Raw genomic sequence first — 25102 nt, forward strand, 5'->3', positions numbered from 1 at the left:
CCTCCAGGGGTTTGTTTTGACTATTTTTAATTTTGTTTTTCCATTCAGTTACTTCTAAAAAAAAAACCCCTACATTTAATTTTGGAAACATTTTAAGATTTACAGATAAGTTGCAAAAAAGAGTACAGAGAGTTCCCATGTGTCCCTCACCCACTTTCCCGAGTATGAACGTGTCACTGTCGTACACTCTGCCGTGAACTAAACGCCACACTTCATTCAGATTCCAGCAGGCTTCCCACTCCTGTGCTTTTTCTGTGCCAGGATTCAGTTCAGGCTCTCACACTGTGTTCGGCGGTGTTGCTTTTTATTATCATTATCACCATAATTATCATTACAGTTATTATTCATTCACACTCCTCCTCAGTGACTCCCAGTCCCTGGGAACCTGAGCCCAATGGCCAGTAGAGTCGAGAAGGGACAGTGAGCATCCTTGGGGACAGCGTGGCCAGAGGACATTTGCGTAGCCTTTGCCGAGGAGGGCCGCTCTGCTGTCCTTTTCCACGTGTGCTTCACACAGTAGGAAACAGCCTTCCTTAACTTTCCGAATGAGCAGGGGGCTTTTTGAAACTCAACGTGGTGATTGATTTCCTAGTTGTTCTCATGAAAAGCTTGATGGAAGAAGAGATCAAAACCATTATGGTGATTCATAGGAGGTTCTGAATTATTCAAGGAACTCATTTATTATTTTATAAATTATTCGTGTTTCCTGTAACATTTTTTCCAATTTTATCGAGGTATAATTGACATATAAGATTGCATGCATTTCAGGTATACAACACAATGATTTGATTTATGTATATATTGTGAAATGACCACCACATATAGTTTACACATTTTTTCTTGTGATGAGAACTTTTAAGACCTACTCTCTTAGCACCTTTCAAATGTACAATACGGAATTGTTACTGTAGTCACCATCCGTATATCACATCCCCAGGACTGATGTATTGTAACTGGAAGTATGTGTCTTTGACCCCCTTCACCTATTTTTCCCCACACCCACCACCTCTGGCAACCACCAGTGTGTTCTCTGTTTCTATGAGTTTGGTTTTTTTAGGTTCCATATATAAGTGAGGTCATACAGTATCTGTCTTTCTCTGTCTGACTTATTTCACTCAGTGTTTTTTATAATTGCAAATTTTGTTCTAGCCTTGAGTTAGTAGGTGTCACACTGACATACTTAGCAGGAGAACCAGTTAGTCTGAATGGTATTCTGAACCCCTACACGGTTATTCCACAAAGAAAAGAAAAAATTAAATGTTGATTTCATAGTGGTTATTCTGCAATTGTCAAATCATAACTGTGAATAATTTTCTCAGAGCTTTCTTCTCTTTGTACATCACAGACATTCTCCTCAACTCAAAACCAGCCTCTGAAAAGACTGTCCCTTCTGAACTGTGGGGTCACGTCCCAGGGTCAGGCAGCCCCTGTGGCCTGGAGCCCGTGGATAGCCTGGGGGGGCGAGGGCCGCTGTGCACAAGGTGCCTTTCAGAGGAGGACAGGACGCTGACTGTGCCCTGTGTTTTGTCTTTCTCTTCTCTCTCTCCTCTTAGCTTCTCTCAAGCATGACTTAGTGATGCGAGAATGCTTGCTTCTCTCCAGGCCGTGGTTACCATACTGCCAGACACCACGGTGGACTCCGCTGCGCCGTGCACCGTAGGCTGTCTTAGGTCACACTCTTTGCCAATATCCTAACACTTTTCCAATACTGACTCTAAACCCAGCTCTTTAAGCTCTTAAAGGTACAGTACTTCCTTGTGGTTGTGGTCATGTGTCGTTTAAGTCGACTGGGCTGACCGTGCAGCTCCCAGGCCCCAGGCTCGCTCACGCTGCGCCTGTGTCTTCCAGGTTTTGATCCCCATTTCCCTGTATGTCTCCATTGAAATCGTCAAAGTGTGCCAAGTGTACTTCATCAACCAGGATGCAGAGCTGTATGACGAGGAAACGGGCTCCCGGCTGCAGTGCCGTGCTCTGAACATCACAGAAGACCTGGGGCAGATCCAGTATGTCTTCTCAGACAAAACAGGCACACTCACCGAGAACAAGATGGTGTTCCGGAAATGCACTGTGTCCGGCATAGAGTACACGCACGATGCCAACGGTGAGTCTGCAGCACGGCGCCCAGTCTGGGCAGCGCAAGAGAGCTGCTGCAGCCAGGGCTGCGTGCCAGCCTGCACACACACACACACACACACACACACATAGGTGCACACAGTCACACATACACAGGGGCACACAGACACACACAAACACACATGCATACAGAGACCCTCACACACGTGCACACAGAGACCCTCACACACATACGTGCACACAGAGACCCTCACACATGTGCACACGTGCACAGAGACCCTCACACATGCACACAGAGACTGTCACACACACACGTGTGCACAGAGACCCTCACACACATGTGCACACACATGTGTGCACACAGAGACCCTCACACACATGCACACAGACCCTCACACACATGCACACAGAGACCCTCACACACATGTGCACACAGAGACCCTCACACACACATATCTGCACACAGAGATCCTTACACACACGTGTGTGCACACAGCAACCCTCACACATGTGCACACAGAGACCGTCACACACATGTGCAGAGAGACCTTCACACACACATATGTGCACACAGAGACCTTCACATGCATACGTGCACACAGAGACCCTTACACACACGTGTGTGCACACAGTGACCCTCACACACACGTGCACACAGAGACTCACACACATGTGCATAGAGACCCTCACACATACGTGCACACAGAGACCCTCACACATATACATGCACACAGAGACCCTCACACACATGCACACAGAGACCCTCACACACATACATGCACACAGAGACCCTCACACACATGCACACATAGACCCTCACACACATACATGCACACAGAGACCCTCACACACATGCACAGAGACCCTCACACACATGCACAGAGACCCTCATACACACACACATGCACACAGACCCTCATACACACATGCAGAGACCCTCATACACATGCACACAGAGACCCTCACACATATGCACAGCGACCCTCATACACACACACATGCACACAGACCCTCACACACACGCGTGTGCACAAAGACACACAGATGGACACAACCATCTCTTCTGTGTGACTGCGCAACACGAGCCAAGTGGCCCCGTGACCCTGGGAAGGAGGGCGAAGCCTGGAGCCCGGCTGCTCTGGGTGGGGCCTTCCCAGCCACCTGCCCTAGACCCCGTTCCCGCCGAGGCCCCCTGCACAGGGGGCCGTGTGAGCCCGTCTCTGCCTCACCTGGCCTGTCTGTGGGGTGAGGCAGCCACCGCGCTATAGCGGGCAGGAATCAAGCTTTGGCATCCCACGGGCCTGGGTGCCACCCCCATCCCCCAGCCCCTGCGTCCTGTGACCTCAGCAAGCTCAGTAAGTTCTCTGAGACTCGGCTTTCTCACCTGTGACGTTTTCTCACCTGATGAGTCAGCCTCATCAGGTTGACTGAAGTGACAGCATCCGCCATCCCTCAGTGGGACCCTCGTGAAAGGTGGCCTTACCATCTTAGAGGGACAGCGGCGCATGCTCTGAGAAGTCAGTGCCATGACATGTCACCCATGTCACTCTCCCCACAGCACAGCGGCTGGCCAGGTACCAGGAAGGAGACTCAGAGGAGGAAGACACGCTGCCCCAGCGTGGCAGCACTGGGAGCCACCAGAGTACCCGCGGCCTGCACAGGGCCCCGGGCACCATGTCGCACCGGCGCTCGGGCAGCTGGGCCGAGGCCAGGCGGGCCAGCATGCTGTCCAAGCACACGGCCTTCAGCAGCCCCATGGTGAGTCCTGCCAGCCAGCGCTGCCACCTCTCTGCCCTCTGTCCCCTCCCCGTCCTCCAGAAGCGCTGTGGTCAGCACCACACACAGCTGAGCTGGGCCCGCCTCTGCCCAGTGAGCCAGGCCGTCCGGCTGACACCACAGGGACGCGGCCCCTCGACCTCGTCTCCTGAGGCTGGGGGACTCGGTGAGCCACCCACCCGGGTGACAGAGGGAAGTCTGTCCTGCCAAATGAAAGGAATAAAACAGCAGAGCAACGTGACAGCTGTGAAAAAGCAAAACCAAATGAGAACAAAAAGTCTTAATTAGATGAGCCCAGATCCAGTAGAACTTCCTCAAAAAAAACAAACAAACAAAAAAAAACTTCCTCTTCCCTGACCTTGTCGGCTGCCCAGATGTTTCCGGAAGTCAGCGAGCGACAGCTTCTAAAAGAGCCTTTCACTTCTACAGTGTTTTAGGAACAGAGAAGGAGCATCCATTCTGCTCACTCTGTGGGGGCCTCATTCTTTTCTGTCCTTCAAAACACGCATAGGAACTGCCACTTAGAGGTAGTGACCTTGGACTGCGGTCCCTGGTGGTGGGTTTGTATGGGGCACATGGAAGGGCTCTCACACGTGGCAGGACCAGCCAACAAACAAGTTTCCCTGACGTCAATTTAGAAATTTAAGTCAGCAGTATTTGAAATTTTCAAACTTTCTGGCCTAGGAATTTAGCGATTCAAAGATTTCCATGTATAGAAGTTTATCAGTGTGTTACTTACATCAGCAAAACAGTGAAAACATGGATCTAGTGATAAATGAATGGTCAAATTATGGTACTACATCTATTTTGAAATTGTTAAAAGCTGTTTTCAAATACAGTAAGTGCCCCCACCCCGCCCCCATCTGCAGTTTGTCTTTAGGTCAGCTGCAGTCTGCAAATATAAAAGGGAAAGTTCCAGAAGTAAACAATCCATAAGTTTCAAATTGCGAGCTGTTCTGAGCAGCGTGATGAAATCTCACACCGTCCTGCTCCGTCCTGCCCCAGATGTGACTCACCCCTTGGTCCGGCATGTCCACGTTCCTGCCTATAGTCACGTTCCCGCCTGTAGTCATCAGATCGATCCCCAGGGTTATGGCAGGGCTTGTGTTCAAGTGACCCTTATTTTACTTAGTAATGGCCCCAAAGCACAAGAGTCGTGAGGCTGGCAACTCGGATGTGCCACAGAGAAGCCGTGCAGTGCTTCCTGTGAGTGAGAAGGTGTGCATAGGAAAAAGCACAGCATGTAGAGGGTTCAGGCATCCATTGGCAGTCTTGGAACGTAATGCCCCCAAGGTAAGGGGGGGACGCTGTAATTCTACAGGCCTGGAGAAATCCAGACACTATCAAGTTTGGGGGAAAATGGAAACTGCCAATTTATATATATATTTTTTTATTCTGACGTAATTGACATAAAATATTGTGTAAGTTTAAGTTAGGGGAAAGCAGATCAAACCGCCGTGAGGTATTACCCCACACCTATTAGAATGGCCGTTATCAAAACGAAAAGCCATAGCAAGTGCTGGCCTGGATGTGGAGAAAAGGGACCCTCGTGTACCACTAGTGGGAATAAATATATATTAGTTCAGCCACTGTGCAAAACAGTATGGAGGCTCCTTAAAAAGTTAAAACTAGAGCTACCATTTGGGTATTTACCCAAAGGGAATGTATAAAATATCTCATGTAAAATGTAAGTGTATGAGGTCTGACAATTAAGTTCGTGAACTTATTGCAACGATGTTGCTAACTTTTTTTGATATCAGAGGGATTATTCGTTATGAATTTGTACCAACTGGACAAACAGTTAACCAAGTTTGGAGGTGCTGAAAAGGCTGCATGAAAAAGTTAATGCACCAGCTCACAGGACACTGTGAGGGAGTTTTTAGCCGGTAAACAAATAACTGTATTGGAACACCCTCCCTACTCACCTGATGTGGCCCCCAACGACTTCTTTCTTTACCCAAAGATAAAGGAGATATTGAAGGAAGACATTTTGATGACATTCAGGACATCAAGGGTAATACAATGACAGCTCTAGATGGTCATTCCAGAAAAAGAGTTCCAAAATTGCTTTGAAGGGTGGACTAGGCACTGGCATTGGTGCATAGCTTCCCAAGGGGAGTATTTCGAAGGTGGCTGTAGTGATATTTAGCAATGAGGTATGGAACACTTTTTATAGGATGAGTTCGTGAATTGTCTGACCTCATATGCATTTCATATATAAGTTAGATAGTCTTATACAACTAAAATTATGCATAATTTCTCATTACAAAATGGCGTATGTGTATGTGTGAGAGGAAGGTCTGTTTATAGCTTATAATAAAATCAAGGTGCCTTACATAGGCAGCAAGACCCTTAGCGGTCACGGGGTCAGATTCACCCGCGGCCTCGGCTTTCTTCCAGGAGAAGGACATCACGCCCGACCCAAAGCTGCTTGAGAAGGTGAACGAGTGTGACAGGTGCCTGGCCACGGCGAGGTGCCAGGAGCACCCGCTGGCCCGCCTCTCGCCCGAGCTGGCTGACGTTTTCGATTTCTTCATCGCGCTCACCATCTGCAACACAGTGGTGGTCACATCCCCAAACCAGCCACGACAAAAGGCGAGTTCTGAGGTGTCCCCACGAGATGACGCCCTTGACCTTCAGTGATGCCCCCTGTGGTCAGTCTTCCTGAGGGCCGTCCTTTTCCCTTTCCACCTCTCAGGTGTAAGGGGGTGCAGAATGACCCTAACAGACGGAGGTGTGCGCTGATGGGCATACATCAGCGGGTGGGGGCCAGGCGTGGGGCAAGTGGGAGAGGACACCCTCTGAGCCCCAGACGAGGGGCGGAGGCCACAGGGTGCGTCCCCCACACGACCTCCCCAGAGCCTCAGGGTCCCAGATTCACACAGGAGAGAGGGCAGAATGGGTTGGGGACCCCGACTCTAGCCTTGACTTCACTACTCAGCTGAGCGGCTTCTGTTCCCATCGCTCAGGCACTTCGTCTTAGATGGGGGGGGGAGGTTGAGGGTTCAGGAAAGGGCTGAGTGGGGGCTGGCACACAGTAAATGTGTCTGATGGTGATAAAGGCCTTAACCTTGGTGTTGAAGGAGAAGTGGTCCCGAGTCAGCTGGACTTACCGAAGGTGGTGGAAGTATAGCAACACCACCCTGGTGTTTGTTTGGGCTAACAGTAAGGCTCCCCCCAGGACAGTAAGGTTTTTGTGTGCAGGGACCCTCTGTAACAGGTGCTCCTCAGAAAGTCCTCAGGTGGGCCGGGTCCGTGGGGCAAAGGGGGGACCTAAGCCAGGGTGTCCACAGTGCAGCCAGCCGGCTTTAAATGGATAAAAACGAAGGTGTTCCAGCCGGGATGTGGGTGGTGGACATGCCCTCTGAGCCGCTCTCCAGGCCCGTTCCCCAACTGCTGGGTCAGCCCATTCCGCAGGCCGCACTGAAGGGGCCACTGGTGGGTGATGTAGGGCGAGCATGGGGTGTGTCAGACTTCTCTGCGGCAGCAGTGCCCCCTCATGACCCCACCCTCCACACCCGCTTGCAGAGGCCTCGCCAATGGAAGGCGGGGTGGGGGGCGTGGCCAGGGGGAGTGGCCATCCCGCCCAGGGCTGCTTCCTGCCTCTTGTCTCTGCTCTGGCCCCAGGCTCTTCCATCACCCTGGCTGAGTCCCTGGGCAGTATCTGCTTTGGGGGGGTTGGGAGAGATGAGGGGGGCGGGGGGGCTGTCTGGCAGACCCAGGCATTTTTGCAGTTACTGAATAAGTGAGAACGATCCCAACACAGTGAGCTGTGCGCTGATGGCCACACAGGCAGTGAGTTCCGTGTAGGGACAGAATGTTCTGTCACCCACCCTCAGACCACGCACGAACTTGTCTCTCGATGCCTTTCTGCTCCCACGGGTTGGTGAGCGGCACCTCAAGGGCTCCTGGGGCTGCAGGAGCTCCCGCGTGGCTGACTGAATCAGCCACCTGGACAGGTGACATGAAAGTCACCAAAGGGACAAAGAAAAAGCGCCTTCACCAAGACTGGTCTGTGTGCTGTGCTTTACCAAATACCTGACTTTTCTGGAGGCTCTTACTCTAATTCAAAACTCGAGGCACGTGGGCAAAATTACAAAGATTTAGGGTAACTATGGCTCAACGTTTTTATGGTTTTAGCATCTGCTCTAAATCTGTCATCTAGCAGAAAATTAAGACAGGTATATTATAGCCACATTAGGGAACAGCTCATTTACATAATGAGTTTTTCTGTTGCTCCATTGTGCAGCTTTTTGAAACTTTAACAATTGTCTATAACTATCATTTTGTTTTCATTTCTTGTTACAAGATATATAATTTATTGTGATTTTTTTTAAATGTGTTTAATGATTTAGATCCTGAATTTGTCTGTATCTTTCATTTGTTTAGAACGATTCTTCTGGGATTGGGAATGTTATTTGTATATTTAAATATTGTATGGACATAATTCAGAGGAATGTATAATTGGTCTTTTGTTAAGTGGTTTTATAATTGGAAAAAAGGAAAAAGCTGGATGTTTGCTAAACAATGAAAAGCCAGCCATTCCTCTGATCCTTCTCTGCAAAGCAGCGGCCCACTGCGGTTAGGGGACAGCCAGCAGAGGGACAGTCTCAAAGCCTGCGGGCACCATCAGCTACACACCACTGAGTCACTTGGGCCCCAACTGTGGCCCTGGTGACATCCTAAAAGCATGCATGTGGCATAACCTTTGTTAAGTGAAGTGCAAGAGGCCAAGATGGTCTCAAGGACGAGACGCCAGCTCTGGCTGCCACTCGCCTTGCAGTGGAGGCGTGCCCTGTGGCCGCGGGGCGGGGCTCTGGGAGACACCCCTCACCTGTCTGCTGCCTGCTTCTCCTGCAGGTGAGGGTGAGGTTCGAGCTGAAGTCCCCGGTGAAGACCATAGAAGACTTCCTGCGGAGGTTCTCGCCCAGCCGCCTGACCTCGGGCTGCAGCAGCCTCGGGAACCTGGCCATCACCAAGGCCACCCACAAGTCGGGGTCCAGCTCCCTGTCCGCTCTGTCCACCGAAAGCTCGCTGCTCAGACTGGAGGACGGGCTGGGCGGCCCGGCGCCGGTCATCACCAGCAACGGCTACAGCAGCGGGGCGGCCGGCTGGGCCCCGGACCACAAGCCCGAGCTGCGCTACGAGGCCGAGAGCCCCGACGAGGCGGCTCTGGTGTACGCGGCGCGCGCCTACAACTGCGCGCTGGCCGGCCGGCTGCACGACCAGGTGGCCGTGGAGCTGCCACACCTGGGCAGGCTCACCTTCGAGCTCCTGCACACGCTGGGCTTCGACTCCATCCGCAAGAGGATGTCTGTGGTGATACGGCACCCGCTCACCGACGAGATCAATGTCTACACCAAGGGCGCCGACTCGGTGGTAATGGACCTGCTGCTGCCGTGCGCCTCAGGTACCCGCCCCCCACGGAGGGCCCCAGAAACCAGCGCTGTGCCTCGCCCACCTGTGGGCGAGTTCCTGGGCCCTCCCCCAGGGGGCGCACCCGCCTCCCCTCTCCGGAAGGGTCAGGACTAGAAGGCTGGGGGCGGGGCGGAGGGCTCATTTGCCAACTCACCTCCCCACAGTGGGTTTGCGGGTGTTGGGGGTGTGGCCTAGCATCGGGGTGTAAGTGTAGACAGTGAAGGTTAAGAATTTTCAGGTGCTCCGGAAGGTCCCTTCCTGGGTTTCCACGTTTTCTAGCCCCTTTGTGGAGCTGCCCAGTGGGGGTCCAGGGAGTGCGGGCTGCTGTCTTCCCACTGGCGCCCTCTGTCCTGACTTTGGGCTCAGCAGCTCCATCTTGGTCCATTTTAACTTTTGGGTTGAAAAGGGGGAGTTTGAAAACCACTGGTGTAGAGAGTGGCACTTTATGGAGCAGACGGGCGGGCTTCCACCTGTTTGCAGATACAATCTTTCGGGACAGGGGAGGGGGAAGACCTGCACCCCACAATTACACCTAGTCACCCTTCCGTCCCTCGTACTCAGAGGACAAAGGCATGTGCATCTGACCTGTGGGGGAGTGAATTGGGCAGAGGTGAGGATACTGCTCCCAGGAGGAGGCCACCTGCCTCCCCACCTGCCCAATCCTGGAAACTCGGAAACCGCTCTGGTACAAGCTGCCCAGAAACACTGTAGGCTGGCCACGCCCTTCCCGAGCTCTGGGATGCAGCTGCTTCCCACAGTCCTCTCTGTCCTCTCGCCTTAGGGACTCCTGGCCCCGAAGGCCAGGCCCAGGCCCACTCCGTGGTGGGAAAGCACACCTGAGGGTCTGTGGACAGACCTGTTTTCCCATCAGAGCTGTCGCCTCCCAAAGGCAGCTGAGCTGAATCGGCAAGTAAGGCTCTGCAAATGGGGGTGACCCACTGTGGGCAGGACTTGCCTTTGCACCCCATTCTAGGGGGACCTAGCATGCAGTCCACAGGCTGGCTTTGCATTCCAAGAGCCTCTTCATTCTGAAATTTGATTTTGCATCCGCACAAAAGAGAAACAGATACACGTGGAAATTAGCTGAGACTTCATTCTACTGGGGGGAAAATCATCTCTGTCCTGTTCCACAGCTTTGCACTGAAGACAGGTTAATGGACTGCTGTGGTTCAGACTTGACCACTTAACAAAGGGTCATGGTTAAGATAAAAGGCAGGCATCAGCCCTAGCATGCAAGGGCAGGACAGGGTGGCAGGAGAAGTGGGAGAGCGCAGCCCCATTGAGCTGTGTAAGGGACACTACCAGTAAGGGACAGAAGCCACTGCAGTTGCCACACTACGTCACTGGCAATGCACTTTTTAAATGAGAAAAAGTCTCAAGTTTCTAGGCAAATCACAAACAAAACTCTTCTCACCCAGAGTCAACCTCAAGGTCAGGGGTGCAGGGAGCCCATGTGCAGCCTGGGGCCAAAGAATGGCATTGCACCAACTCTCAGGTTGCCCAAATTGTGGCGCCAAAGGGGAAAATTTCAAAATGAGCAGCCTGTGTAGCTCTCTGGTTTCCGTGGGGAATTTCCATGCAGTGTGTGGTTCTAATGGGATTGGATGCATCCGTTCTACATGTAGACCCCAGGTGACAGCATTCAGCACGTTCAGAGACCCTGATGGGCTCCCGGGAGAGGGACTGTAGGATGGCTCTGGGATCACCTAGAATCATACACTGGTGACACCTGGCGTTATGCAGAAATCGTTCCACTTTCTCTTGGGGGGTGGGCAGGGGGTGAAGGGCAGACTTGCAGGTGGCTACCTGTGCTCAGGAGGCAGAGCCGTGTGGCCAAGCTGCTCTACCTGTGTGCAGGTGATAAAGCCAGGAGGGCACACGAGTGTCAGCCTCCGGCTTTAATCCAGCATGCTTCAAAGAGCTCACAACACTTTTACTAAAAATGGCAGGAGGAGGCTGAGCTAATGGCCCCGTTGACTGGGTTAGAGGGGGTGTGTCCTAGTCCAGGATGGTGTGTGGGATCAGGGAGAAGGCGGGGACTCTGCTCACCCCTCCTACAGACCTCTGGTTAAATCCCAGGCTGGGGGGACGCAGGACAGATCACTCACTCTCTCTGTGCCTTACTTGCCCATCTGTAGAAAAGAAATCAGGGTGCTGACTTCACAGGAAGCCCCTGCCCACGTCCTGGCACAGTGCCTGGTGTGGTGTAGGCATAAAGCATACGCGAGGTCCGTCCCTTTCCCTTCCCTCTGGTACATTCCGCTTAAGAGTCACTTGCCTGTGGTTCAGTCCAGCTGGCACCCGACGATGGATGGAGTATGGAGAGTAGGGCGCCACCTAGCGAGGGTTTCACGCATTGCTGCTGTTCAGTAAGTCCATTAGCGCAGGCATGAACGAAGGACCAGACTCACGTTCTTGGTTTAACGCCTTACTAACATGACACTCCTTGTGGAGAAATGAATGTCTCTAAAGCATAGAAGAAATGGAATTTCACTTTGAGCACTTGAAAAACACGCCTAAACATAGCGAGTAGAAGGGTCACTTCAGGGGTCCTGAGGGTCGCCTGCAGTGCCCCGGTGGGGGCATGGGCACAGCGCCCAGCACGTCTCCTCCCTGGCCCCCCAGCTCCCTGGGGGTCGTGTGCAGTGAGCTTGCATCCCTTGCACCCTTCTGCCCTCTGCTCACCAAATGCAGACCCTACACTGGTTCTTCCGGTGACTGTCCAGCCCTCGGTGCAGCAATGTCTGGAGAAGGCACCTGCGAACCAGGAGCACGGTCTCACCAGTCTAGAGGACAGAGGGGACATGACCGGGTCACTGCTTCTCTCTCCTCAGGGCTGGTTGCTCTCTGTCCCTGGACTCTGATGCCGGATGGCCCCGCAGAGAAATACCTCTGCGTGGCTGCCTGTGTGACCGCGCTGGTGTCCAGCGCAGCCAGGGCCCAGCATGGCCCATCCAGCCTCCTGTCCCTCCCTTAGCTTTGCTTTGATGAATGTGGTTGATGGCAGTATCGTGCGGATTGATTGCACGCTGCTCCTTCCGCCTCTGGCGACCTTCCACTCCCCCCTCTGGACAACCCTCAGGTAGTCTCACGTTTGCTCAAAGAACAATCAGAATCTGGAATTGGTGTCTTCACCTTCCAAGGATGTTATTACAATGGTGGGAGTAAAGGGGAGTCAAAATTCAAATGACTTTGGGTGTCCTCTTTTCAGGAAATTTAAATTCCTAAAGCAATCGAGGCCAGTATTTCCCAAACTTTTTTTTTCATTGTTGCCCCCTTAAGGAGTATTTTTAGATGTTTTTCCTAATTGTCCCCCATGGCATTTTCATGCCACAGATATGCTGTGTATCTGTTCGTGTGTTGTGTGTACATCTGTGCAGTATACATAAAAAAAGATTTTTTTTGCCTCCAAGAACCAATCTTGGGCCCCTTGAGGGCGCTGTTTCCTCTGCGGAATACCCAGGGCCTGGGACGGAAAAGAGGTTTTCTCTGGGTCCAGTCTGTCATGGGGCCGATTTGGGGAGTCCACAGCCTTTCCCAGACCGGAGTCCTCGCCACTAGTCAGCAGTATTGCCAGATTTCGCAAACAGAATATATTGAAGGTCCAGTTAAATGTAAATTTCAGATAATGAACAGATCATATTTTTAGTAAAAGTCTGTTCTGTGCAGTGTTTGGCATCTTATATTCTGACAACACAAACAGATGTGAGGGATGTTCTAGGGATAGAAACCACAATGCCTATTAAGTGTGATTTTTCATAAATAGGGAGAATATGTACCTCTATTTAAGAGGCTGGACCAAAGGATGCCAGGTCGGTCACTCCGTGAGGTTTTTTTCTGGATGAATTCCTTATTTCAACCAGGGGTATTAGGAACAGTCCAAAATACACATTTTGATGAGATTCTTTTTTTAATGACCGCTTTTACTTTGAGTTTATATGAAAAGTGTGTGCCCTTTGCAAGTGGCGCGACAGACTTGGGCTACACCCAGTGGCGCTGATGTCTTCGGGTTCCCTCACTGGAGGTTGTCGGAATGTATCACAGTGCAAGGAGGCTGGTGACAGTCCTGCTGAATGAATTGCAACAACATTCCAGTTGCAGCCAGCGAGGGTGAAGCCGTGAGGACACTTCTCCCTCACTGGCCCGGAACACACTTATCACATGCTTTTATCACGCACACACGAAGGCCTTCTGCCTTCCCCTCATCTCCTTAACCCAAGAATGTGGTGGTGCCACCTTGCGGTGGATTCCACCTGGGTGAGGCTCGTGGCCAGCCTTCTGCAGCTGCTTAGTGAGTAGCAAATCTGCTGGTCTTTTATCCATGCGAAACAGACAAGGATGGATGTTTGGAGAACTCCTACTGGCTAACAGTTCATTTCTTCGTTGTTGTTGTTTTTAATTGTGGTTAAAAACTGCATCACGTCAAAGTCATCCTCTAACCATTTGTAGGTGTACCGTTCAGTAGTGTTAGGTGTGCTCCCAACATTGTGCAGCGGGTCTCCGGACTTTTCATCTTGCTGAACTGAACCTTGTACCCATTGAACTCCCCTCCTCCCCGGCCCCGAGCCCCTGGCCACCACCATTCCATTTTGTCTCTGAGTCGGACTACTTTGGAGACCTTAAAAAGCACTGTTTTCCATGGGAAGCTAGCCTGTAAGCTGGGTGGAAATTCCTTCCCAGTTACAGCATCCGGGACAGCGCTGAGCTCTCAGCTGCGTAAACAGCTGGTGCAGAATTATTTCCAAAGAGGACATCACGCAGAGGTCCGCGAGGCTCCCAGACTGGCTCCAGGGCATCCCACTGAGCTCTGCCGGTCTAACTCATCCGCGTTTCTGCTTCCACTCCAACCTAGATGACGCCAGAGGGAGGCATCAAAAAAAAATCCGCAGCAAGACGCAGCACTACCTGGACAGGTACGCCGTGGAAGGCCTGCGTACCTTGTGCATTGCCAAGAGGGTGAGTGGGGGCTCTGCCCTGGCGCGCCCCGAGCGCTCAGCGCCTGCGTACCTGTGCATCGCCACGTGGGGGGGGGGCGGGGGCACCAGGACGCACCCTGAATGCTCTGCGCCTGCTCGCCTCAGCCGTATGTCCCGCGCAGGTTCTCAGTCAGGAGGAGTACGCCTGCTGGCTGCAACGCCACTTAGAAGCGGAGTCCTCCGTGGACAACCGTGAGGAGCTCCTCTTTCAGTCGGCCATTCGCCTGGAGACGAACCTGCACTTGCTGGGTAATTAGCTCCGAGTGCGTGTTGCGTGGACCAGGGTTCAGTTTGCAGACATGGCCTTGGAGGGGGTGGTGGCCTGGTTCTAGTCAGTGGTGGTGCTGCTCGCGCTGGGCTAGGTGAGGGAACCGCCAGCCTGAGGCTAGCGTCGCACCCAGGTGAGGACGTCCTTGATTGGATGGACTCTCCATGGCCTGGTTCTGTTGGGTTCCTCATATCCCCTGTCAGGCACTTCACCTTGCCTCCCCTTAAACTCTGCTTTCCCACCAGAAATAGGGATGAGAAGCCAGGCTTCTCAACAATTGATGCTTGAAAAGATCTGCTACCCCCTCCCAACCTTACCCCCCCCACGCACACACACACAAACGAAAAGAAACTGTGTTGAGCCCCAGAAGTGGCTGCATTTTACAAGCTTAGAATGTTTCAGAGATTCAGTTTGGATGAATGGAAAATGGGCTCAGTTTTACTAAAATGTGCCTGTGTGCTATTGTGTTGGTAGCGGTATTTGTGGAAGTATTTATTACTTTGATATTTATTTTAACATTTAACTGAATCTATTAAAATAGTTCATTGACTTAATATTTTTAAAGTATTGTTAAGTTAAATGAGCCTTTGTGTGTGCTGTGTGTGTCCTCCCCAGGGGCCAGCTGTGAGCACGCTGTGTAACACACCCCATCCGCTGGGGGTCAGATGGTAGTCCTGGGGCATGAAGTGGAAGTTCCTCTTTCATTTAATACAGAAAGGCTGTAATTTATTTGGCCTTGTTCTCTGGGCATAGGAGTCTGGGGTGTCTATATACCTGTGTATGTGTATCTAATATGTCTAATTACTAGTACTAACCACATACACACCCCCTGCACCCACCCCTCTGGCCACCTCCAATTTGTTCTCTGTGTCTGTAGGTCAGTGACACACGTGCGGTTTATACTGTTTTGCCTACGGTGTCATCGCAGCCATGCGCGGCCCCAGCCCAGGGTCCAGAGCCCCCAGGCATCATGATCATGGTCCCTGGGAGGGAATTAGATGGAACACCTGGAAAACCGCTGTGCTTTTTGTAGTCTGCCAGGTTCTTATTTACTGAACTAGGTCTGTTCACGTGTAGAATGTGCTACTCGGTGGGACAGACAGGCATCTTGCTGGTTCCCCTGACCAGCTTCTCTGACCCTCCACCGTGGGGCATTCTCCCCACCCTTCCCCATCAACGTTTCTGAACTGCCTGAATGGAGTGAAATCGGCCTCCTGATAGCCTCTTCCAGGCGCCATGGTCCCACCATCCAGAGCAGAGCGGGATCTCTCCCCCTTCCCACAGGATGGGACCGTAACTGTCTGAGGACACAGCTGTGAGTGCCCGAGCCGTCCCTTCTCCACCTGTACTTTCAGACATGCCTTCCTTCCCTTCTTTCAGAGTCCAGTCCTGGCTCTGCCACCCACTGGCCATGTGAGCCTGGGCTAGTGGCCCAGTGTTTTCTGCATCCCAGTTTCGTCATCTGCTGGGGGCGTAGGATGAGGGTGAGAAGAGGGGTGCAGTAAGGTGCTGAGCGAGATGCAGGCATAGGGGTCCAGGACTTAGCAGCAATGTGATGGCGCGTCTCGGGCCCCTTACAATCTGGTTGGCCTCTTCTGTGCACTCAGGTGGCTGGGCATCCGTCACCTCCCTCAGCCCACCTGCTCTATCTCTGTTAACACATCCTAAGTTTTGGACAGTCCTTAGCTCCCCTAGTCTCATACTGAACTTGAGGTGACCCACCTTCCTAGATCTTCACAAGAATTGCTTTCAAGCTTGGATTCTGTAATTTTTACTTGGGCAACTGTGTAAATGTGGGAAAGCAGCGTTTTACACTTATCCCTGTGCTGGCGCTTTCCTTCGGGTCAGGGCAGTGTCCTGGCTGTTACACTCAGAATTCTCATCAGCACGCTCTGTGTCATCAGGTCACATGCTTCTTCCTGGGGGTGTGTTAGAGTGGCTCCGAGCTGGGCCCCCTGGATGGCCCGGTGGACACCGGTGGTGCATGGCCTGTGTGCCCGGCGGTGAGAGCCTATTGGTAAATGTACAGGAATTCTGAATAGCCTTTTGATGCTGTGTTGGTAGCTTGAAATCAGCCAAGGCTGGGGAGTGTTTACAGCACAGAAATGGGCAAGTGCAGCGAGTCAGCCTTTCTCCCCCAAGCCAGTTGTTAAACTCTCACCATCCCAACCCCCTGAGATGTTTATGGTTCAAATGACCAGGCCTGAGCTGACACTGGGGAGCCACCCCTGCTGTTTCCAAGGGGGCTGGGTTCCAAGTCCTCAGATTCATCTGTGACAAATGAGAAGTAAGCTGTTTATATTTTTAACATTGCAAAGCCAAGTACCCCTTCCTGCAGCTTTTCATTTAAGTTCTCACGTTAAATAATCTCAGAGAACCACAAGGAATGGATCACCATTTACATTGCATTCTTGCAATTTCCTTTTCCATAATATTCTGGCCAAGAACGTAACTTCAGAGGACAGCGTTCTGCTCACTGTCCCCAGTATTCTTGTCAGCTTCTCCAGCTGTCATCTGAAAGTCCTCTGGTGACACTAGAAGCTGCCAGACCTCGGTGCACAGTGCATCATGCTGGGACTGGCCTGGACCCGCTAACAACCCTCGTTCTAATACTCCAATGCCAGGTCCTCCCAAAGGCCCCACTCTTGACACCAGCACACTGGGGGTTGTTGCTACAGCCTGTTAATTTGGGTGAGGGGGACATAGACATTCAGTGGTGGCCCAGCACAGGGAACAGTGTGGCATAAAAGAGACAGGCAGACTTCCCTCAGCCAACGTTTTGCTTCTAGAAGGAAGCTGGAATAGAAGCAGAGGCAGACCTGGGGAGCACATCTCCCATGAGGGTAGATTTTCCCCAGTTTTCTGAGCCCCACACAGGAAAACCTGCCTCTTATTCATCATGTTTGTGGTGCCAGTATACTCAGGATGATGGTGTTTTCCAGAAATTACAGGCCTGGGCGATGTTTCGACAGCTGCTGGTGGATGCGTTCACCGGAAGCTGATGTGGGATGGTTCATCCTCGAACACGGCCCGTTCCTCCCATACTCCCGGGAGCCCTGCTTCCAAGCATCTGTAAAGTTCAAAGTTTGCTGCGCTTTAGACTTGGAGGTGCTGGGTTGTAGGCACCGAGGACTCTGGTCAGGCAGGGCCTCCCAGGCATTCCTGCGCTGTCGTCCCTGCGTGTGCCCCCCCGACACACCCCAGCAGGTCCCAGTCTCCAGGCCCGCCCGCACCTTGGCCGTGGCTTCTTGGCCTGTCACAGTCTGCGGGCAGCGAGGACAGGGCTCACCCTCGCTGTTGCTCATTTGACCAGGTGCCACCGGGATTGAAGACCGCCTGCAGGACGGAGTCCCTGAAACCATCGCCAAATTGCGTCAGGCGGGCCTGCAGATTTGGGTCCTCACCGGTGACAAACAAGAAACGGCCATTAACATTGCGTATGCCTGCAAACTGCTGGACCACGACGAGGAAATCATTACCCTGAATGCCGAGTCCCAGGTGGGTGCATTCCGGCGAGACCCTGCTCCGCCGGGGCAGCCTCACGCCAGCGGCGCCCACGGTGGGGAGGTGCCCGGGAGCTTTCCCTGCTGGCAGCTGCTGTGAGACCAGCCATTGCCACTGTCTCTGTCTGCACCTGCGCTGTTTCTAGCACTTAGTGTGTGCTTGTCATTGCCTTGGAAACTGGGGTTTGCTGGGATTTCTTCATTGCAAAGGAGCGCACATCTGGGCTTTATGAATGCAGAGTTCGTGCTGCTTTTCCCTGTCACATAGTGTCAGTAGTGTCCAGGCACTGCTTCCTGAGGTCACGTGGGGACGGCATGAGTCCCTGTGCACTGACGTCCTCAGGGCACCCAGTGGGCACGGAGGGTTACCTCCAGCCACTTCTCTGTTTAAATCACCGAGTGTGCAGGGCGATCTCACTCAGGACACTCTGTCCTGGGCTCTGATTCCTCGACTGGCTCCCACTCGAAGCAGCTCAAGCTGGATGACGAGGTCCAGGTCATCCACTTTTTCTTTCGTGGATCATACTCTGGGCATCACGTCCAAGGGTGCCTAGCCATGACGATTTCTCCTGTTTCGCCTCCAAGTTCCCTTGTTTAGTGTCTCACCTTTATACATAATCCATTTTGTGTAGAATTTTGTGTAATGTGGAAGTTTAGGTCAAACTTCATTTTTCTACATGTATTAATAGCTGTCCAATTGATCCATTTGTTGAAAGTCTTATCTTTTTTTCACTGAATTGTCTTTACCCTTCATTGAAAATTGATTGGTCACATTTGTGTGGGTCTGTTTCTAGACTTTCTATTCTGTTCCATTGATCTATGTATCTGTCACTTCACCAATTCCATGCTCTCCTATGTTGTTTTTTTTTTTTAATAAATCTTAAAATTGGTAGTGTTTTAATTTCCAAGTGTTTGGAGATTTTTCTGTTGTCCATTTGTTATTGGTTTCTATTTTAATTCCATTATGGTCATAAAATATACTTTTTATGATTTTAATTTTTTTTAATGTGGTGATTTCTTTCTCACATGGTCTGTCTTGGTGAATGTTCATATTCACCTGAACAGAGTGTGTTGTGTGTTCTGCTATGTTGTTGGCTGGTTGATTAATTGGATCCCACTGGTAGGTGGCATGATTCAATTCTTACCAAATAGGGGTCAGAAAACAATGGCCCAAAGGCTGAATCCAACCCATCACCTATTTCTATAAGTAAAATTTTATTTAAACACAGCCATGCTCATTTTATATACAATCTTTGGCTATTTTCATGCTTTAGTGGTGGTGTTGAATAGTTGTGACAAAGACCGAACAACAGCAAAGCCTGAAATGTTTATTCTCTGGTTCAACATAGCCACTCCTGTTGTTTTTGTGTTTGCATGGTATGTCTTTTCCCATGCTTCAGTTTTTAATCTACCTATCACATTACATTTGAAATGAGAGTGTTCGGGGTACATAGGTCATGTGTTGATACATTCTTACCGTCCCTTTTAATTGCTATTCTTAGATCATTTACATTTAGTGTAATTATCAGCATGTTTGGATTCAAGTCTACCGTTTTTTGTTTTCTTATTATTCTCCGTTTTTGGTTGCTCTCTTCCCTTTCTTACTTTCTTTTGGATTATTTGAACATATTCATTTATTTGTTTATTTTTTTTCTGAGTGTTTGCCAAATGGGAGGAGAATTGGGGGGATGAATGAAGGGGGAGGGGATTAAGAGGTACAAATTGCTGGTTACGAAATAGTCATGGGGATGTAAAGTACAATATAAGGAATAAAGTCAGTAATAGTGAACATTTTTTAGCATTCCATTTTAAGTTGTTGTGTTTTGACATCACTTTACTTAGCTTTCTTAGTGTTTTTTTCTAACGATTACGATATGCACACTTCAGTTGTCACAGTCTACCTAGAATCAGTATTTTTCCACTTCAGGTGGAATGAAGAAATCTTACCACTCCCTCTGTCCCTTTATCTTTCCCCCTTACATTGGAGTGTCTTAGCTACATCCTCTGAAATACTCCTCATGCTCTATGATGCCTTGGCCAGAGCAGGGCTGCCCAAGTGAAAACAGAAAGCTCAGCACCCGTTCAGTGCACTCAGAACACTGTCTTTCCCCAGGCCGACAGCTGCTCTTACTGCCAGAGTCTTCAGATAGCTGCCTGATGACTTCTGTCCAGGTGCCGTGGCTGCATTCAGGCCAGGAGACAGGTGGCGTGTAGCTGCCCCATCCTACCTGTCAGTGCTTTGTGCTGGAACCAGGGAGCTCACGCTCTTGCTCCCATGAGCTCCCGTTACTGCCAACCCCATCCTCCCTCTCCGTATCTACTAACACTTCTGCAAATCCTGCTGTGTGACTCACTGGTCATGAGTTTGCATGTTGTTGGTGTCTGGCTACCTGCCTTTCTCCCCAAGGCCAATATCTGTGTCTCCTTGGTCTCTTTTTCTCTAGTCTCACTCACTTTTCTAAATATAAAAGGTCCCCAGTCAGTGAATGTTGAACACAACTGGATTTCCATGGTGTAGGCAGGAAACTGGTCACTGAGCCAGTGGGCTGACTGGCCGTGGGGACCAGGAGCCACGTGAGTTCCCTGGAGCATGTTTGTTCCTGGAAAGTCGACCCTGCTTTGCATCTGTCCCCTGACCCTCCGGGCTCCCTGTCCGTCTTCCTGCTGTCTCTGGAATTCATATACAGTTTTGGAAGGGCATTGCCAGTTAAAAGCCTCAGTGACCGTGCCTTTTTGTTCAACTGCATTTTCCTGGTCAGCTGGAGAACATAGGAGGAGCTCGGAGAATTACATTTCTTCAGGGAAAATCACAACACAGGCTTCAAAGAGCCGTGTGCCCTACTGTCTGTCCCTACTAGGAAGCAAGAGGGCTGAGGAAGGGGATCAGAGAACCCTGGAGAAAAGCATGCAGGACCCCTTCAGCCTAACCTGACGGTAGTCCAGCCTGAACACGGCCAGGCCTCTTAAGGTGAAGACGTTCCATTCCAACCTCCATGCAGTAAAGTGAAAATGCATATACACGCTAGACCAGCTCCTTCCCTTCTCTGTGCAAAGGCGTGCTCTTCAGTTAACCCCATTCTAGGAGGGCGGCCTGGGCAGAGCCCGTGCCTGGTGTTCCGGACACTGTCAGACCCGCGTGTGCTGGGGAACATGTGGCCCACTGAGCGGCCCCCACCTCTCCTGTCTATTTTAGGAGGCGTGCGCTGCCCTGCTGGACCAGTGCCTACACTACGTGCAGTCCAGGGGCCCCCACAGCGCCCCAGAGAAGACCACTGGCGACACCCGTGTGGGGTTCTCCCCTCTCTGCCCGCCCCCTGAGCCCGCCACCTCCGGCCCCTGCCTGAGCCTTGTAATTGATGGCAGAAGTCTGGCCTACGCCCTGGAGAAGAATCTGGAGGACAAATTTCTCTTCCTCGCCAAGCAGTGCCGCTCGGTGCTTTGCTGTCGCTCAACGCCCCTCCAGAAGAGCGTGGTGGTGAAGCTGGTCAGAAGCAAGCTCAAGGCCATGACCCTGGCCATCGGTAAGAGTGCCGGCCGGCCAGGAGCCTGAGCAGCCCCTGTCATGTGTCTGCTCCCTCTGGTGGCCTCCTGCCACACTGTAAGGTGGGAAAAATGCTTCCTCACTCTTTTTTCTGTTTATAAAACCACACCCAATGCAGGAAAGCAGGCAGCCTGTTCTATACATAATGTTAGATTTGAAAGCCACCAAATAAAGTGGCAACAGTTAGAGCCACATATCAGGAGGTCAGTAAGATGGTGGTTTTAGAAGGCAGAGCTTACGCTGTTTCCTGGGAGGTGGCAGATGAACCATCTGCCGGCCCCGGGCCGTCAGCCACCACAGACGCCCCTGCACGCTCAGCATGAGCCAGGCCACTTACAGAGGAGGGTCTTTGCAGGGGCCTCTGGTCTCTGCACTGCCCGGGGTCCAAGGCTTCAGAATGCAAGAGGGCCCAGAGACTTGGCGGTGATCAGAATGCCCATTGCCTCTTGTCAGCTGAACTTTGCTGATTGTTCCAAAACGAGCACCTAACTAACTAAATTCATCCTAAAATATGAATAGTTGCTAAATTTTACATAATTTCCCTCAGCACTGTGCATCTACTGCTGGTTGGTCTTTGCAGAGGGTCAGCCTGGAAAGCCTTCTGGGTTTCCCCCGACCCCACCCCCACGGCCCCGCCCACATCTAGTGTAGGTACCACTCCAGTCTTGGTCAGGGACTCAGCAGCGCCACCTGCTGGTGAGCGCCTTGCAAGACAGCAGGCCACCAGGGAAAGGTGATCCCAAAACTGCCGGTACCAGTTTGGTCTTCCTGCATATAGAATCCACACCTCGGAGAGCATTGGCTCTGAAATAAAGCATCCTCACCAATCAGTAACAATTACAGTATTTTCTGCAAAAGGTCCGTGACAGCCCGTCCTTGTTGACATGGCGATTGCCCCCCTGTCCCTTGGGGCATGTCATCAGGACAGAGTTGTGGCCAGTGTAGAGCTGGGTCTGAGGTGGGGTGGCCTGAGCACTGTTGTCATGGAGACAGCTGTGGGAACCGCTGGCGGCGAGGGAGGGGGAGGCGATGGGCGCAGACCTGAGCAGTAAGCACACACTCAGCTGTGGCCTCTGGACCAGGCTGAGGGAAGACAGGCAGCTCCTCCGGGGGTGGGCCCCTCCTGAGGGAGGCCGTCCCAGGACCAGCTTTTCCCCGTGTGCCTGGAGTGGGCTTCAGATCTCCCTGAGTAAGCGCTGGAGGCAGGGGCTGAAGCGTGTGCAGCCTGGGTCTGCACCCTCACCTCTAACCTTGGTCCTCTGAGCTCCTGTCCTCGGTGGGAACATGAGGACATTGTCCGTCCCCCCCGCCCCCCTAAGGCTGGTGTAAGACATGGATAACAAAACGCATTTTCGCAGCCCGGTGGATGCCTGGCTCAACCCCTGAGTCATTGGTGTGTGGTATTCATTTAAGAAAATGGAGGTAAAGACCTGACTGGTCAGAAAGAAAAGAAAAAAAATAGAGTATCTAAAAGGAAAGTAGTGACCCATGAGGACTCTAGCTCATTTCTTTGACTGTGAGTTAAAGCTTTGGTGAGACCTAGCCCTGGGCGTCCCACGATTAATAAGAGAGAATGCTGTTACCCACCCTATCTCATTTTAAATGGGACATTCTGGGCAAAGCTGCAAAGAGTATTACTGCTTCACAGAATTTCAATTCAACAAATATTGACTGATCTCCGACGTTGGGCCAGACCAGGAAAGACCAGAAAAATGGCAAGAGAGAGATGTCCAATAACGTCAGTCTGACTTTGTATATCTGCACGCTTGGCATGTTTGAAACCTGTCACTCCATGATGTGGGTCCTTCTGCTGCCCTGTTCAAGAATGGTCACCATCACTGAGTGACAGTGACAAATTCTCTGCTTGCCTTTCCTCAAAGGTACTGCGAGCTCTGACCTGTGCCCTGGGTGGCTAAATATTTTCTGTCAGCAGCTTGACTGAATAAAGTGACGTGTCCATAATCGTACCCTTAGAGGGCCCCCAGGGGAGCACAGGGGCTGATGGGCTCGCGAGCAGGCGTGCGAAATGAACTCTGCCGTTTGTTGGGCAGAGTTTACCCTCCTTCTTTAGAAAACCTCCCACGTGAGTCTGAATCGGGTAGGCTGAACGTGGGAAAAGCCTGGCGTCCTTCCATAAAAGACGCTCCATGGCGAAGGTGATGGAGCGCCTTTCATTGTGCCAGACACCGTGTTAAGCACGCCCTCAGTGTCTAAGCCACTTATGTCAAGTGCGTTAACTAAGAAGGTGACCATGCTGCCTGCTTTCTGAGACTTCTCAGCCCACGTTTGTCCTGACTGCTTAGCTCAGTTCTCCCAGAGCGGGCTCTGCACTGCCTTTCCTCACTCTGCCCCATGACCCTTTCCCAGGCCCAGTCTGCCGGGGACCCCATGATGATCCATCAGGCCGACATGACTCTGCACCTCAACTCAAATGCTTCTTCCTGCTGTGCTGTTTCTAGGGGATGGAGCCAATGACGTCAGCATGATCCAGGTGGCAGATGTGGGCGTGGGGATCTCAGGCCAGGAGGGCATGCAGGTAAAGACCCACCAGGTGACCAGGTGGCTCAGTCAAGCCTTCCCGCGGGCTCTGTCCAGCTGAGCTAAGGGCTGGCCTTTGGGGCAGCTGGTACTCACCTGCTGAGCACACAGCAGAAGAGGAGGTGGGAGGCGACCACGTGGCGGAGCCTGTGCGGTAACTATGTCTGCCTGTGCCTATTTTGTGAAGGAAGCAGACCAGAAACTCAAGGTGAGTCATCGCCTTCTCTCTGGCTTTGCACCTTGTCTTTGGGAGGCATTTTTTTTTACTGTTCCTGAACACGAGTGGTACCATTTTTGCAAAACTGCTGTTGAAACTGGGTGTCTCTGTAAAAACAGAACTCAGCCATCTTGACGCACATGGAAATCTCTGCCCTTTTCATTTGTCACCGTGTTGGTTCTCGACGTGTGATCCAGATGTTGAACAAATGAGTTAATTAAAAATGTACTCTTTTTGGATGTTGTTACTATAGCAATTTCCTACATTTGAGTCACTTTGAATCACAACCTTTTTTAATGGGGTGGAGACTTCAGGGACAAAAGAGTTAATTCTTTCTGCCTCTTTTAGCGTTGCCTCCATTACACCCCTTTCCTAGAGTGAAACGCTGACCAGCGCAGCACCTGACAACCCCGTATGCAGACAGAGGCACCCGGGCAATCCATTTGGTATGACAGCCACCAAGGCTGAGGATGTGCCTGGGAGGGGAGTGAGCTGTCACCACTGCTCACTTCCTCAGGCGGGAGCTGGAGGGACCTCTGATTTGGACCGTGTGAGAGATGCTGGGCTCGCCCAGCCAGAGGGCACGTGTGACTCCGCTCTGCGTGGGCGTAGCGTCTTGGGAGGATGCTGCTGGCCGCGTCAGCCTTAAAGTGACACTTGTTTATGTGGAAAGTGGGGGTAAGGCCTGCTGCCTTCCGTACTGTCCTACGTGCCCAGGTCACCCAGGAGGTATTTCCCTGTGTGCATTCTAGTCAGTCCAGTAAGCGAAGGGACACCGTGCTGAGCCCTTTG

The 25102-nt window shown here is 51.6% G+C and overlaps 1 protein-coding gene across 4 annotated transcripts in view; it reads left to right on the forward strand.

Annotated features, from left to right (window-relative positions):
- Window positions 1-25102, forward strand: part of ATP10A (ATPase phospholipid transporting 10A (putative)) — a 111677-nt gene that overhangs the window by 77300 nt on the left and 9275 nt on the right. For all 4 annotated transcript variants that reach the window (XM_019753226.2, XM_074317770.1, XM_019753227.2 and 1 more), the window contains exons 7-15: window positions 1849-2101; window positions 3632-3831; window positions 6250-6444; window positions 8710-9259; window positions 14120-14223; window positions 14366-14492; window positions 17825-18009; window positions 21208-21535; window positions 24015-24091. In XM_019753226.2, the coding sequence (XP_019608785.2) occupies window positions 1849-2101; window positions 3632-3831; window positions 6250-6444; window positions 8710-9259; window positions 14120-14223; window positions 14366-14492; window positions 17825-18009; window positions 21208-21535; window positions 24015-24091 (2019 nt within the window). The remainder of the gene's footprint in view (window positions 1-1848; window positions 2102-3631; window positions 3832-6249; window positions 6445-8709; window positions 9260-14119; window positions 14224-14365; window positions 14493-17824; window positions 18010-21207; window positions 21536-24014; window positions 24092-25102) is intronic.

Source organism: Rhinolophus sinicus, linkage group LG13 (assembly GCF_036562045.2).
Source record: "Rhinolophus sinicus isolate RSC01 linkage group LG13, ASM3656204v1, whole genome shotgun sequence".
Classification (NCBI taxonomy): domain Eukaryota; kingdom Metazoa; phylum Chordata; class Mammalia; order Chiroptera; family Rhinolophidae; genus Rhinolophus; species Rhinolophus sinicus.